The sequence below is a fragment of the Papilio machaon genome, chromosome 23 (assembly GCF_912999745.1).
Source record: "Papilio machaon chromosome 23, ilPapMach1.1, whole genome shotgun sequence".
In the NCBI taxonomy this organism is placed as follows: domain Eukaryota; kingdom Metazoa; phylum Arthropoda; class Insecta; order Lepidoptera; family Papilionidae; genus Papilio; species Papilio machaon.
The window spans coordinates 3,692,652-3,709,036 of NC_060008.1; the positions used below are offsets into that span (position 1 = coordinate 3,692,652).

Here is a 16,385-nt window from a genome sequence, read left to right on the forward strand (position 1 = left end):
GAAAAAACATTAAACCAAAAATTGAGGTGTTGACAAACAAAAAAAATGTATTTGATATTGTTTTAGTAATTGTGCGATGCATAGCCAAATAACTGTAATGAATTCAAAGAGTAATTTAAATACGTAAATATAATATTTATTTATTTATATACAATACAATGATAACCCAAAATGATATAAAATAATTTGACTGTGGGATCCAAAATTTAATTTAAATTTAAATTAATATAAAATAAAATTAGATGAGTATGATAATTAAAATTAAAATAAATTTAAAGAAAGTATAATGAAATCAGTAATGAGAAAAGAAGTTATGGCAATGAATGTAATAAATATTTTTTGAGCTTTTTTTAGTACTTATTTGTTCGATTGCTATTATTACAAGACCGATTTTCGACAGTTTATATTTGATAGTTATACACGTACGGTCGACACTACAATAACCTTCCATTTAGTACAACATTAATCCTCATACAAAATTAATTCGATATTTCATAGGCGTCATTTGTCAAACTAATCATCCATTCATAGATACACTATAATTGTCGATGGTAATCAATGTCAAGAATTCATAGTAAACTAGATTCTAAAGTCTGCAGCGAATACCGTTTTAAAAGTAATAAAACACTAATAATGATTAATTTTTTGGCACGCTTATAAAAAAATAATAATGTTTTTAAACAGCTTACACGGTTTGCGTCCCAAGCTATGTTCATTGGTAAGATATACAAGAGGAATAAGACCCCAAATTAAAGTTGCGAAAGAAAAATTTCAAATCAGCCTAGATCTACATCAGTTCAAAAGAGAAGAGATACGTGTAAAAGCTATCCCTGATTATGTTGTCATTGAAGGTAAACTAGAAAGGAAAACGAAACGAGGCGAGGTTATCAAACAATTTGTAAGGAAATTTAGATTACCAGATGGTTGTGACCCGAAAACAATAAAATCTGAACTTTCTTCTGACGGTATACTTACTATTACTGCACCCAGAAAAACATATGACGCTAATATGCCATCTGAAACTATCATCCCTATAAGTTATTCTGGTCCTAGTAAAGAAAATGAATCTATCATTCCTGTCAAAGAGACTAAATGTAGCTCTCCAATAAAACAAGGACCAGTGTGTGATGATAAAACTAAGAAATAAACATTGTTTTTTTTTTGTTTCTATTATGTTTATTGTTTGCTAAAAAGCTTCTTGGACAAACGTTTCTAATTATAATTTATAGGAGTCACTAAAAAATGCGCCTCAATGAGATATTTGAAAAGTTATTTATCGTAAATAAAAATAAAAATATAAATAAATATCGGTGAAGGAAATCAAAGAAAATGAGTAGTATGAATATTTAATTTCTTCCTTTTATTTGTGTATAAATAATAATTGTCTTATTTTTAACAATGGTTGGCATAAACAATAAACTAATTTAATAAATATGACTAATCGAGAATATACGCAGAGACTTTCCAGTTTATTTATAGGTATATGCACCTTGTATCATAATCAAAATAAACATTGACGTGTACTCTGTACTCCCGATTCTAGAACGTTCATCTCGCTTCACGTAGGATCCAAATACGCCTCGGTACATTGCCAAATGATATATAAGCGCAGCTGTTCCTCGCCACTTCAGACTGAATTCGAACACAGTTCAGTAAACTACAGAACTAACGAAACAATGTCTCTCCTACCATATTTTATCGACTACGATTTACCAAGATGGCCGCGTCGCCTACTCGACCAAAACTTCGGATTAACCTTAAGCCCTCAAGATCTGTTATCAGCGAAATTGAGTCCATTACTTCCAAATTACAGTATGTGGTGGCCACAGTGTACAGAATCCAGTATAAAATACGACAAAGATAAATGGCAGATCAACGTTGACGTACAACATTTTGCGCCTGATGAAATAACAGTTAAAATCGCAAATGGATACATCGTAATTGATGGCAAACATGAAGAAAAGAAAGATGAACACGGTTTTATATCGAGACAATTTGTGAGGCGTTTTAAATTGCCGGATGATATAAATCCAGAAACTATTGAATCCAGATTGTCTTCGGATGGCGTGTTGACAGTTTTAGCACCAACGAAACCCAGTTTACTGAAAGGCGAAAGAGTGATTCCCGTAGCTCACACAGGACCCGTGAGGAAAGAAATACAAGAAGATCTTCCCAAATCTGACGAAGAAAAGAAGTAGTTTTTATATTGCGGTTTTATTGACTGACTTTGATGAGACTGTATTTTAATGTTATATTTTTTATTTAAATAAACATCTTGTTTTGTCAACATTTCGTTTTAGTTACATAAGGTTATAAAAGGAAAGTTTTCATAAAATGATTTGAAAGATAAGATTAAAATAGAAATTAACATTGCAAGTAAAATCTTTTATAGGAGAAGTGAGAAAACTAGCAGCAGTTCACCTAAAATCAGTTGATCTGGACCTATGGACAATTGAGGACGGATGAACCGCAGGATGTGTTGCCCTGTCCACCTTTAAACTACAGAACTACGTGAGAAATATTTTTTATTTAATAACATTCTGTAATTATCTAAATTTTATGCAGAGTTTACCCATATAATGGAATTATAGATGACTTTGTCTTGTATTATTATTTACCTTATATTTTATAGTCGGCAATATTGCGCTAGCGAGAAATTAAGAAAAAAAATTGAGAGGCTCAAGAAATTATGTCTAATTTTATTTTAATTTAATAGCAAAATAAAATAAAGTTTTTTATTATAGAATTTAAATGCATTTACTGAATTATATTCACAGAAAAAGTATAGACTAGTTTCATTTTATTCAATAATGTAACAAAACGTTTTAATACACTCTATTCTGTATTTCTTCATATTCTACATCAAACACTTACTTACACTTTATGTCTTAACGTAGGTTTCCACGGCTAAACCTCATATACAAAAATATTATTTTTATCTCTGTTTTATCTCTAAATGTGTAAGACAACAATATTTTTTATCTTTGTTTTGTCTCTAAATGTGTAAGACAACAATATTATTTATGTCTTTATGTCCAAATGTGGGAGACAACAATATTCGTACATACATTTCGACAGTTACGGAAATTACTACCAATTCTTCCAGCTATAACAAATGTCCTGTCAACCTAAATTAATTCAAGAGTCTATTAACAGGGTGATATTTTTTACCTTTTTAAACCATAACTAGCTTTACACCAGTTATTTAATCAAATGAACTATTTACAAGATATATCTTATTGATTCATCACAACCTACACATTATAGTCTGTTTAACATAACAAGTTTTACTGACATGTTGCAGTGAAATTGTGAATTTACAAGTTTACTAACCCCTTATTGTCAAATCTTACTTTTCTTATAATATTATAAATGCGAATGTTTAGATCAGGGGTCCCCAAACCATTTTGGACAAGTGATCCCCTTTTCCAAAATGAACCGTTCCCATGTCCAAATTATCTACTTTTAAGATCATTGTTGTTATTATTATTATTATTTTTAATTCTGACTTAGGTTAATAAAAGAAGACAGAGTGAGAATAAGCAATACTTTGGGAATCCCTGGTTTAGATGAATGGATGGATGGATGGAAGGATGTTTGTTTGAAGATATCTCCGGAACGGCTGAATGGATCTTGATAAAATTTGGCACAGATGTAGAACATAGTCTGGAAGAACACATGGGCTAATTATTACGTTTTTTTTTAATTCCGCGCGGACGGAGGCGCGGGTGACAGCTAGTTCATCATAATTTTTGACCTCTAACCAAACAGCATATAATGGAAGTAAAGTAACGATAGAAAATGATATTTTTTTTTAAAATGGTATATCGGTTAGGTTTTGCCATTGTGTTTAAATATATATGTGATTCATATGTATTGGAATAAGTCAAAAATAATGTTATCTTAATATGTTCTACTTCATTTAAAACTTGTTTTTAAGGTGTTTGGAATAATTATAACTGACAATTTTTACAATCAACTTGTCTTAAAGTCTTGTTATGGAAATATTGACCTCGAAATATTATAATAGAAAATATACCGAACCTTAATTGATTATTTCTTTATCCAATGTTCTTTATAGATTTCCGGGAGTTATATACTAAGAATATTTTTTTTTATCGTATAAAGTGGCAAACAAGCAAAAGATAATCCGAATTGGCTGAAATAGAGAGGTAGCTACACACATAAAATCTATAATAAATCATAAAACCACCGAAATACACAGTATGTGTTTATGTTGCCACAAATAATATGTTAGGTCTAGTATATAAATGATGTTAGGTCTTCGATGCAATTTCTAAATAAACACTATATTTACAAGTCTACAAGTAATTAAAAATACTACAAACATTTGTTCTTGTCTAAACACATTTGAATCTTTCAATTTTGTCTATAATTTTGATACTTCCACATTCCTAACATTATTTTTCTTATAACCATCTTCTATATCCTGTAAACTTCGTCCATGAGTCTCTGGTAGAAGAAAGATAAGTATAACACCATTTAAAACAGTTATCGTAGCGAAAATACAGAATAAAGCTAAAACACCAAGAGTTGAAGCTATACCTGGCGTTATTTTAACAGAGATGAATAACAAAAAGTATGACACGGCCGAACTAGCTCCCGACCCAACACCTCTGAATTTAGATGGATACAATTCAGCTACAAATGACCAAGATAATGTAACTATTGCACTACTAAATGTCATATACGCTATCAATAAAACAAGAGAAATCCACCTTAAATTAGGTGGATTTAAATACAAGAACAATAATAGACAATACAGTAATGTACAAGCACCGAAATTGGATACGAAGAACGCAATTTTCCTAGGAATCCTTGTTCCAAAGAAGAATATAGAACTTGCAGCTATAAATCTTATACAATCTGCAACAATCATAAGAATAAATGGATCATAGTCGTTTGGTATTATTTGACCTAAAATATCCTGAGCATAAAATGTTATAATATTAGCACCACTAAACTGCATCGATACAGAAAGAAAGAAAGTTATCAATAACGGCTTCATAAAGTCTATTTTAAAATAATCTCTCACGGTCAATTCCACTTTCTTTTCTTTTTGTTTTTCTAATATCAAATTCAATTCTTTTTCCGCCGCATCAGTATCACCTCTAAACCATTTGAAAACTTTTACACCTTCGTCTATCTTTCCTTTAGCTATTAACCATAAAGGACTTTCTTTTAAAACTAACAACAGGACTATTGATATAATACTAGGTGCATTGCATATTAGAGCATTCGTTCTCCAGAAAACGAAACCTCCTAGTGCATGATTTATCACAACTCCGAGAGATAATGTTAATGATGGACTAAATAACATTAATCCTCTGTATTTTGGGTCAGCGATTTCTCCTAAATAGACTAAAGTTATAGGTCTTATTGCTCCAGAACAGAGTCCCGTCAAAAATCTTCCAAGTAGCATAATAGGGTTGTTGCTGGCGAAGGCTTGTACAGTCCAGCTGATGACAAAGAAAAATGCCAGAATTATATGTCCCATTTTTCTTCCGACTCTGTCGATTATTGAACCCGCGCATAAACATCCGAGGACCATTGAAAGTGGAGTCATTGCCGCTGAAATAATAAAGAAAACATCTCAACTTGTATGACTATCGAACTTTTAACGAAGGATAAAGGAGCAACGATTGAAATAGCTGATTCTTACCAATCCAAGAGACATAATTCTCGTCGTATGGGTAATTCTCATCTGCTTTTAGTTGGGGCAAAAGAACTGCACTAAATCCAAACGCAAGACCTCCGCATAGTGATAGGAATCCTGATACTGAAGTAGCTACTACCTGGAATAAGAGTTAAGGCAATGTTTTAATTATGTTTTTAAAACATTACGCATGCTTCGTACTTTAAACCGCCAATATAATATCTGTTAGCAGCGGTATAGAGTTTTTCCTCACATTTTATTGATATAGTCGAATTCGAATAAATTAGCTTATCAAACATGACACCTTTTAGTAGAATTTAAACTAGGGCTTAAGAAGTAAATAAGTTACAAAAGTACAAACATAATTCTTACACGATTTTATCTTAGTTCCATGCAAACATGTTTCATTAAAATAAAAAGAACTAGTAATCTTAAGACTATAAATGAGTATGCGAACAGAATGTTGGGGACATACTTTACATATTTTGCTATGAATATGGATAGAAGACGACGAGTTTTTGTTGATTATAAGTTATAATAAATGGTTTTATAATTAATAATAATTTATCTCTCTCGTTGTAAGTTGTACAAGGTATATAAACCTTCTTAGGGTTAAGAATTTATTTGTGCGATAAAAATGAAAAAAAAAAAATACCTGCTTGATCAAATAAACCCGCTTTGTCGTCAACATTTTTATGGCTTTCAAGATATTTTTTCACCTTTTCTACAAATTATCTTTAGTATCCACAATTAATTGCTCTAAAATCTACATTTTTCAAATAATTATAAAACAATATTTATAGTTGTTTTCCTGTTTTATTTACCACTTCAATTTTAATGTATTACACAAAATTTCATAAATTTTTTTTTGTTAAAATGTAGATTTAAATTATAATATGATGCAAAAACGTTCGCAAAGTGGAAAATCTTGTGAGCAACTAATACTCAACCGTCCTGTTTACAACATATATGTTGCTGTTATTTTTAAATATCGACTTTCTATAAAATGTCTAATCGAATGCACGTTTTATAAACGTCCGTTTTTCATGTTCTCACAGTTCGCATAAGCTATACTTTCATATGAAATATGTTTTGATCTTAGTTTATTTTAAGAGCTACGATTAGCGATAACAACAAGTGGTATTTTTAGCCAACTTCAAATAGAAGGAGGTTTTTTATGTGTATTACCGCGTAGCTCCGCCCATGATGCTCCGATTTTGATTAAAAAAAATTAATCGAAAGGTAGTGCTTGCAGATGGGTCCCATTTTTTTTTATAATTTTTTATAATAACTAGAAGACTAGTAGATTTTGTATTTAACTTCAATACGCGTTGCGAAAATAAGGACTTTTGTGCTTTCATCGCATACGTAAGCTAAACTATAGGACGTACATAAAAATGATGTATGGAAGAATTGTAGCTCTTTAAATGTGCCAAATAAAAGTCGGCAATAGCTGCGTACCCACCTAGCGCACAGGCTCACGCGGCAGCCTCGTGAGCCAATGCCTCGGCTGGTGTGGACGTGCCTCGGCCTGCCTCGGCCGCGCGTTTCCTCGACCGAGCACGGCTCGGCCCCGATCCATCTGTTGTCGGTAAACTGGACGCGCTCAAAGGTGCCTCAGTGAGCGCTGTGCGTTGGGTGGGGACGGTTATGTTTTGGCTCGCGCGCGAAGCTACTTCAAGTTTGTCTCTTGCCGTGTTTGTCTTCTGTAATTTTGATATCATGGGCAGTCAGGAGCAGTCCAATAGGTTTTTTTTGATACGTGACTGTTTTCGTTTCTTTAAACAAAAATCAGCTAGGAAAATAGCTGCAGCTGAAAATACACGACTGTCCATTACGAATACTTGCGGACTTATGATGGCTCAGCCTGCCTCGCGAGGCGGCCACGGTCACGCGGAACAAAACTACTGAGGCTGCCGCAGGAGCCATCGCTCGCGATCCGGACACCGAGGCTACCGCGTGAGCCTGTGCGCTAGGTGGGTACGCGGCTAATAGCATATATCTACCTTTTATACTTTTCTCACAATAACCATTTTTTTCTTTAGAAACATCAACTAAAATCATGCCCTATTTTCGACGCCATTATTCGAGTTCAGTATTAACCCTTATGTAAATAAATATGTTCTTTATCAAGATAGTAATTTAATGTAGGTTATATTTGCCCTTGGTTTCATAGTTCGATTAGATCGTTTTCGGCCTAAGTAGGAACATAAACGTAACTAGATCTAAGACATCTCACGTATAAAATGTCTTATTTACCTCGGCCGACACCGACTGCGAAAAATAATAATTATACAATATAGACATGTTACTAGAAAGAAGAAAACCTTCTTACTTTCGAGGGTTTTCTTAACATTATTTTGTTACTTTTTAGTGCATTTTGTTTGAGATTGTTTTTTTAAAAGGTCGGTTTTCTTTTTTTTTTTATTGTATAGAAATTAATATGTACAAGCATCTGCTCAGATATAAATGAAGTAAGGAATGTTCAGATATTTATGGTAACTTGTGGTGTAAGGAACTTATTGACATTTTGTTCAGAAGTATTTAGTCACCTTGTTTGCTACAATATATCTGACGGCATCTGTTCCGTTTGCGTTTAATTTTTTTTTTTTTATTTTATTTTACTGGAAAACTGTGTTCTTATAGTTTTCGCAAATAGACAGTGAAAATAATATATTAAAGAATAGGGAAGCATGACAATAATTTTTTAAAAAAATTAACAAATTAAAATATACAGGAAGAAAGAAAAAACAGAAAAACAAGCGACTAGCGAACCGGACAACCAAAGAATTCGCTGCTTAAATCGCTTACAATGTCAGCAAGCCTAGTAAATATTAAACAAGTCGATGGTGAAGACTTTGTCTTGATATTGAGATAGACTGTCTGGCCAGCTGGCCACTCTGTAAAAGCGTTTGCTGAAGTTCGTCGTTACTCGATGTATAGTAAGATATAGATTACTCATTGATAGATCTATATATATAAAAGAAAGTCGTATTAGTTACACTATTTATAACTCAAGAACGGCTGAATCGATTTGACTGAAAATTGGTGGGCAGGTAGCTTAGAACCAGGAATAGGACATAGGATAATTTTTACCCCGTTTTCTATTTTTTATTCCACGCGGACGGAGTCGCGGGTAAAAGCTAGTTAGTAATATAAGAAACAAGCTGTCGCCCGCGTCTCCGTTCGGAGGAATTCGCGGAATTCGAACGAACTTATTTGCAAGATTATAAAATATATTAGCTTACTAATTATAAATGCGAAAATTTAGATTGATGGATGTTTGTTTGTTTGAAGGTATCTGCGAAATGGGTCTTGACGAAATTTGGCAGATGTAGAACATAGTCTGAAACAACACATGCTAGTTATACTACGTTTTTTTATTCCGGGCGGATCAAGTCGCGGGCGACAGCTAGTAATTTAATAAATTGCATTGTTTTCAGAAAAATGTAAAAAGGGGAAGCGAGTTAAATTTAGGCGTTCTTGTACAATATTGTTGAAAAAATTTCGAATCTTTATACTTTAGGTAGGAAATTTTAGACTAACTTAGGTAGGGTACGTATGTAGGTAAGGTAAACAGGTTCATTTATTTAGAAATAAAAAACCAGGTTTATTAAACCAAAATCACAGTTTATTAGGAAATTAAAAAATAATCAGTCTTAAATCAAACAGAAGGAGGAATGCCTTAAAAAGCGGGGTACAACCGCGTACAAACATAAAACGCAGTTTACTTCTCGGGCTGGTCTCCGTTGGCCTGGTCTTTCACTTCTTTGCGGACCGGTCCGGTCTGTGTAATAGGCACCTTACGCTCTCCCTGAACCGCTGGGGGCACCTTCTTAGGGGCAGTTACAGTAAGAACCCCATCAGAAGATAGCCTGGACTCGACTGCCTCGGGAGTACAACCTTCGGGCAGCGCATACCGGCGTGTGAACTGCCGAGAAATGTATCCATGCTGATCCTTTTTCTCCTCATGCTTTCCTTCAACGACGATGTATCCATCAGCAGTCTTCACAGAGATCTCCTCAGGCGAGAAGTGCTGGACATCCAGGTTTACTTGGAATTTGTCTTTGTCAGCCTTAATGCTGGAGCCGAGGTCCCGTGTCACAGCCGCCAGGTGCCTCCATGGACGATAGTAATGTTCCCTGTTCAACAAGGGTCCAGCGGCGACGCTTAGCAAATCTTCCGGAGTTAGTGCCAACCCGAAGTGCTGATCCAGCAGACGACGTGGTTGTTCAATCTCCAACATAAATGGTAGCAGCGACATGATTGCGTTTTCTCCAAACACAGAAGAAATCACGGCGATAGCTTCGCAGACAATGTTACCCTCTCGAGCGCTGAATAAGAACTGACGAGTAGCGGCGAATTCAAGCGTATTTATTCAACGTGCGAATTCTCGAAGCTTGTGGAAGCTTCTAGGCCCCAGTGATGCTTACCTAACGGCCCGCTTCGGTATTGTCACCGACAATAACCTAGGTTACAGAGTATGTACTTTTTATAAACTCATTTTTTTGACAAAAATATGAGAATAGCTAATAGGAATTTAAAATTTACAATATATTAAATTGAGTTTAAATTTGTATTCTAGTGTAACGCCGTAGCGCACTCCTAACTATATTATATTTAAGTACATTTATCCTAAGCAAAATTAAATTTGTAGAAAGTTACTACTTAATGATTGTTGTACATTTTAATTTTATGAAATTTAATAATCACTTTTGTTTAAATATCGTTAATTTTTTTATACTTTTAGAGAGTTAAAATTTAATTGTTTATAAAATATACGTTTCATTAATTATTTCCAAGACATTTCCAACCAGGTGAAAATGAACATGCAATTAAATAAAAAAACACTGCATTTACAACGCAGATCTAAAATGCGGTTCTGCTATTTGTATCCCCTGAACTCTAGATAATTCCTGATGTTTCACGACTGAAAAATGTTTCCTAAATTCTAGATATTTCTCGAACATTCTTGCCATCTAGTGGTGAGTAGCGTCAACGCTACGTGGTTTGTTAAAATCTAATTGTTTTCCTTTGACTAAGCTAGATGTCGACACTTTATGGTATGGCGCCATCTATATTTGATTTCTGTCAATGTCAAAATTAAAATTGTTTTTTTTTTTAAGAAATTGAGTTTGTTTTTATATTAACTTATTTAAGAGCTATTTATAAAATTAAAATAAGTTTAAAAAGGTTTACAAAAAGTATTTTTATATGGCAATTTTTTTTTATAATGGCAACATGACAAAGTTAATTTTTCGCAAAACTTTGGCCGCGACAGAAGCAGGACGTAGATTTCATTGGTCGCCCTTGTTAAAGACTTTCGTACTGTGTAAACGAGTTATCGTTAAGCACTTTGTGCCGGTATGTTGTGTTAATTCTTTTATGAACGGCATTTTTTACAGAAAAAGTATTTGTGCAGTGATTTATTTTAAAAAACTTTATACATATTAGTTTTTAAGTTCAATTAACAGAAAGATTAAAACATTTAATAACGCCGACTATAGTGGATGTGTTATAAGATTTTGTGATAAAACTTAACTAGTGACGATGGCAGACAATTCAAAATTGACTGATGAGGAGTTAGTCGAAATCAGGGAACAATTTGCTCAGGTAAGTTTTATTAAATAGTAAATAGAAAATTGTAGAAGAACCGGCTGGGAGCATATTATATATTCCTAATTTGTCCACACATCCATCGGTTTTGTATTTCATATTAATTTGAATTTGTTTAGTACAAAGCACGTACAAACACCAAAAGCTGGTAGTAAGCGTTGCCTATTTATGATGTCTTACGTCGAAACCGCGTGTGGTCTTCAAAACCTACCTTTAATATTTCTTAGATGTTTATACAATCACGTCTATATTTTTAAAATAGAAGTTCAGGTAAAACAAGTTGTTAAGTAACATTTTAAAGTTAACTTTTTATAAGTAATTGTTAGAAATTCATAGCTTTTTTGATTGTTATATTATTATTATTATTATTATTCTATAATAAGCTTGCATAAAATCATTGCTAATTTTTGATATAAATCCATTATAAAAAAAGTTACTAAGCAATTACAACTACTTACACTTTATAATAGAACATTAGAATTATTAGAATACAAATATTTTCATATAGGAACTTAATCAATGCCCTTGATGATATATGATAAACAAAAATGCTTTATCTTCAATGCAGGTAATTTTCTCACTGATAAATAAAATAATATATATCACTAGCTTTTACCTGCGACTCCTTCCGCGCGGAATAAAAAAATGCACACAAGATAAAAAAAAGTTCCTATGTCCGTCTCCTAGTTCTAAGCTACCTCCCCAACAATTTTCAGCTAAATCATTTCGACCGTTCTTGAGTTATAAATAGTGTAACTAACACAACTTTCTTTTATATATATATATAGATACATAAACCTATATTTATAGATACCATTATTCACATTATTGGTCACGAAAATGTTTTGATCACTAGCTTACGGTCATTTTTCTGCACTCCATTACTCCATATTGGAAAAGCTGGAAAGGGAAGAGGATTTGACAGGTTCGGGGTAAATAAATAAAGGATCCTTTTCTTTGTTTTCACTCTATATATATTTTTTTTATTAATTTACTTTTTATTTCTATTTATAGTTAATATGTTTCATGTAAATTAATTTGCAATTGGAAATGTGAATACACTGTTATAATAATGATATTTATTACATTGAATGTTAATAAGCAAGCCTATTGTTTAATGTCAGATGACCTTAACTGTTGTTTAGTATTCTATTGAATTGTCCGTTCAGTTTTGTAGATGGGAAAGTATTCAGAAAAAGCCTTTTTATTGTTTATTTTTATCCTAGCAGTCCATCTAAAGTAACTGAATTGGCCAACATCTATTTTTCATACCCCACCCCCCATTTAGTTTTTTTTTAACTGCGCGCGGACGGAGTCGCGGGCGACAGCTAGTTTTATATAAAAAAGACAACATGCTACTGTGAAAATAGCAAAATGTATTATTTTGTTTCTGTTGTATTTTTGCATCAGCCAGTATTATATATTTTTTTTAGCAAGGATGTAGTTAGTTAAAGTTTTTTAGTGTTTATTGCATTAGTCACTTTGTTGTGTTGAAAATTTGATTAGTTTTTGAGTTGATCTTATTTCAATAGATTTGCAAAAATTAATCAACTAACTCTAGATCTTCAATACATCAATTTAACAAATTCTAAATAACTGACTAACTTTACCGCACAACTGTGTGAACAAACACTTAGTCATACAATTTACGGTAAAAACTATTCCTATTGTGTGTCACTTGACCATTGCTCAACAGGTAATGTTGTTGTTGCAACATTTTAGTATTCAAAACCTGTCTATATTTGATACCTTGACATGGAACAGTATTTATTGGTTTTGACTGCTGTGAGACTTGTATTAATACATTTTGTAGTCTATTTCGTCACAAAGAAAGAGACAGCTATATATTTTAATACAGTCAAAACCGTTTATAGCGACATCGTTTAGAACAACATACCGGTTAAATTGACCAAAATCAAAGGTCCTGGCTGAATGTTATATACATATCTTTCCTATTAATACCTGTCACCGGTTGTTACAACTATCGGTTTTTACGACTCAATATGAGTAGTCCCTTCGATGTCGTTATAACAGATTTTGACTGTACATGTTTCGCAGCAGTGAAATTTTAAGGCAATACAAACTGTGTGAACTAAACCTATGCCTATAGGGAGTATATTAAAAAGAGTAAAGATTTGTATGTTTGTAACAAATAAACTCAAAAACTACTGCTACTCAAAAAAACTAAAATGCCTCATTATTCCCGTGTAACATAAGCTATATTTCATATTGTTTTAATTGTTGTTTAAAAAATAAATGTCTGAAATTTTAAGACGGAATGGACAACTTCGTCTTTACTAATATTGAAAAAGAGGGAATTTTGTATGTAACAAATAAAGTCAAAAACTAATGAATCAATTTCAAAAATTCCTAAATTATCACTCAGTAAAGGCTTTTTTTATAGTTTTATTTTAAATTCCGAGCGGAGGAAGTCTGGGGCAATAGCTAGTATTTTATAAAATGCAAATGAACAACATCTTGAAGATACCACTAATATTATAACAGGTCATCTGAGACAAACCTAGCTCATCCGATTGCCACAATATCAAATGTCGAAGTGGGCGAAATTAGATTTCCTGTATTTAATTACATGAAATACTAGGTCAGTACGAACAAATAATTAAATTTCTGTTAAGGTGCATAACATCCTATTTGTACAAGTGAAGAAGTATCTTTACTTTTGATTAGTAACTGACCCTTGTTCTGTTTGTAAAGTTTAAAACTATGTAAAAGTTATGAGTTTATAAATTTACTAGCTGTCGCACGCGACTCCGTCCGCGCGGAATTAAAAAAATTAATTAGTAGCCTATGTGTTCTTCCAGACTATGTTCTTCATCTGGGCCAAATTTCATCAAGATCTGTTCCGGAGATACCTTCAAACATCCATCCATCTAAACAATCACATTTATAATATTAGTAAGATCATTAAGTAATCATCAGTAGTAGTAATCTAAAAAGATTTAACTCAAGCATAGTCCAGTGTTTTTTGTAGTTTAATAGTTCATTACAGTAGTTTTTGAGTTTATTCTATCCAAAGAATAAATATTTACAGAAGCATTTAGATTTTAAAAAGTAGAGATGAACAGCGCTGTACCAACATACATTTTCATTATTCCTCTTTGTCATATGTATAATGTACAATGCACTATCCTTACAAAGTCATTTACTAATAGATTATGTACTCTCGACGTTCCTTTCAAAACACTACTCTTTTAGCACAAAAGAAAACTCAGCATCATTGTTATGTGGAAATATTGTTTTCAACAAACCTTCTATGAACTGCAAGTAATAATTGTAATTTTACTGACCATAGAACATTAATTTTTTTATCTGTATATACAATTAATATAATTTTAATGTATTTAACTATGTGTTTTGTGATGTATTTGCGTTACTTATTATAAAAATCCAATTTTGAAAATATTTGTCTGTCTGTCTATCCGTAAATCAGCGTTTGTTCTGAAAATTCTCACATCTCCGATACTTCGGGACTTTGACTGGAAGATAGCGTAATTGTGAGGGAGTAACATAGGCCATTTTTTTATTTGCTTTTTTTAACTAGTCGCGGACTGCGGTTAGTTCTATTATAAAATAGTGTAATATATCCAATGCACTCATACATTATCCTAACGTTGTGAATCAGTGTAACACGTAACAGAGTTGTCTAATCACTAAGTTCGGTAGATTAGTGCAGATTTAATGAGAAATGTTTATTATGGGACTGCATAAGCAGAGCTGGGCATTAACTCGTTAATCCGTTAATCGTTAATTAACGAAGTTAACATTTTGCTTAACGGATTAACTTTTAAGTTAACTTCAAAAAGTGTTAACGCTTTTGTTAACTTCCGTTAAACTCAACTTCCGTTAATAAAAGTCCGTTAATCGTTAAACTGGAAACTTGGAGACGTGCTGTCATTTTGTTTAAATTACGTGCCACGCCACGCTCGTAAGTTCAACTATGTTGGTCGACTGTCGGCGACTCGAATGGTGAACGAACGAGTTGATAATTGCTATATGTGAAGTTCGCGTGCAAGTGTGATGCATCAGAGCGTCCGGGAAAGACTTGACCAACAGGACAAAATTAAAAGAAGGTTCGAAATAGTATATTTCATTACGAGTATATAAAAGCAAGAGTATGTAATAGCCCACATTCCGAACGCTCTTCGTCCCTGCAATACGCCACTCTTTGAGCAACTGTATTAAAACAATTTTTTACTCGTGCTTTTTCTTTAGCTTTTCCAAACTCGTCCGTTCTCTTTCCCAACTGTCAAAATAATGTCTATTAAAAAGAAAAAAGTAACCACGAAGTTTTTACAAAAAAAAATCATTGAAGTTTCTATGATTCATGCAAATATTTCTAAAAAGAAGCTCCTAATCTGTTGCAATATCAGATTTAAGGATTTGATTCAATGAATTAGGTTAGGTTTCATTTTATTTCATATCAATAAAAATAATCTACTGAAGACTTGGACGTTTAGGCATAGTTCCCTTTGCCTACCCAGAATGGGTGAAGAAAACAAAAAAAATCTCTGTTTGTATTCTTTTACGGTTGGCGACATTTTTCAAAAATTTTAGTTAGTTGAGTTTATTGTGTTTTTATTATACTATTAAATTGATTCATTTTTTCGCAACTGTATTAAAAATAGTTGTTTAGTACACGTGCGGAACTGTCATTACAACTTGTTCCAAATGTCAACCCTGACCTTCGGTTCGGGTAGACATTTGTCGGAACTCTTTGCAATGACAGGTTTTCCGCACTCGTGATGAAATATACTATAATGCATTCATACTTGTCTCTAATACTAATGTGTTATAGAATGTATAGTCAAATTACTATTTTAAACAAGTGTCGCCACAGTAAGTGTGAAATTAGTATGTATTATTTGGTATGGTTAACTGTTAACGATTAACTTTAACTTGCGTTAAATATTCGAGAATTTAACGCTTTAACGATTAACGAAGTTAATATTTTAATTAACGAATTAACGATTAACGAAGTTAACTTTTCGATTAACTGTGCCCACCTCTGTGCATAAGTAATCATTAAATGACTGCTACATTAGCAATAAGGAAGATTTAGAAATAATACGCT

The 16,385-nt window shown here is 32.7% G+C and overlaps 5 protein-coding genes across 5 annotated transcripts in view; 3 read left to right on the top strand and 2 right to left on the bottom strand.

Moving 5' to 3' along the window:
• The first annotated feature begins 670 nt into the window (after window positions 1–670).
• LOC106715326 (heat shock protein 26-like) lies at window positions 671–1,147 on the top strand. The gene has a single exon (XM_014508604.2). The coding sequence runs from the start codon at window positions 671–673 to the stop codon at window positions 1,145–1,147; it is 477 nt and encodes a 158-aa protein (XP_014364090.2).
• A 468-nt stretch (window positions 1,148–1,615) lies between these two features.
• Window positions 1,616–2,287, top strand: LOC106715323 (protein lethal(2)essential for life). The gene has a single exon (XM_014508602.2). The coding sequence runs from the start codon at window positions 1,677–1,679 to the stop codon at window positions 2,196–2,198; it is 522 nt and encodes a 173-aa protein (XP_014364088.2). The 5' UTR covers window positions 1,616–1,676; the 3' UTR covers window positions 2,199–2,287.
• Window positions 2,288–4,204: 1,917 nt separating this feature from the next.
• LOC106715324 (facilitated trehalose transporter Tret1) lies at window positions 4,205–6,489 on the bottom strand. Its single transcript, XM_014508603.2, has 3 exons — window positions 6,333–6,489; window positions 5,684–5,816; window positions 4,205–5,592 (listed from the first exon to the last, which is right to left on the bottom strand). Exons 1-3 carry the CDS (start codon window positions 6,366–6,368, stop codon window positions 4,391–4,393), a joined length of 1,371 nt encoding a protein of 456 aa, XP_014364089.2. The 5' UTR covers window positions 6,369–6,489; the 3' UTR covers window positions 4,205–4,390.
• Window positions 6,490–9,286: 2,797 nt separating this feature from the next.
• LOC106715330 (protein lethal(2)essential for life) lies at window positions 9,287–10,043 on the bottom strand. The gene has a single exon (XM_014508609.2). The coding sequence runs from the start codon at window positions 9,939–9,941 to the stop codon at window positions 9,405–9,407; it is 537 nt and encodes a 178-aa protein (XP_014364095.2). The 5' UTR covers window positions 9,942–10,043; the 3' UTR covers window positions 9,287–9,404.
• A 912-nt stretch (window positions 10,044–10,955) lies between these two features.
• The window catches only part of LOC106715329 (plastin-2), a 42,324-nt gene continuing 36,894 nt past the window's right edge, over window positions 10,956–16,385 (top strand). The window contains exons 1-2 of the mRNA XM_014508608.2: window positions 10,956–11,041; window positions 11,152–11,290. Of these exons, the coding sequence (XP_014364094.2) occupies window positions 11,228–11,290 (63 nt within the window). The 5' untranslated portion in view covers window positions 10,956–11,041; window positions 11,152–11,227. The remainder of the gene's footprint in view (window positions 11,042–11,151; window positions 11,291–16,385) is intronic.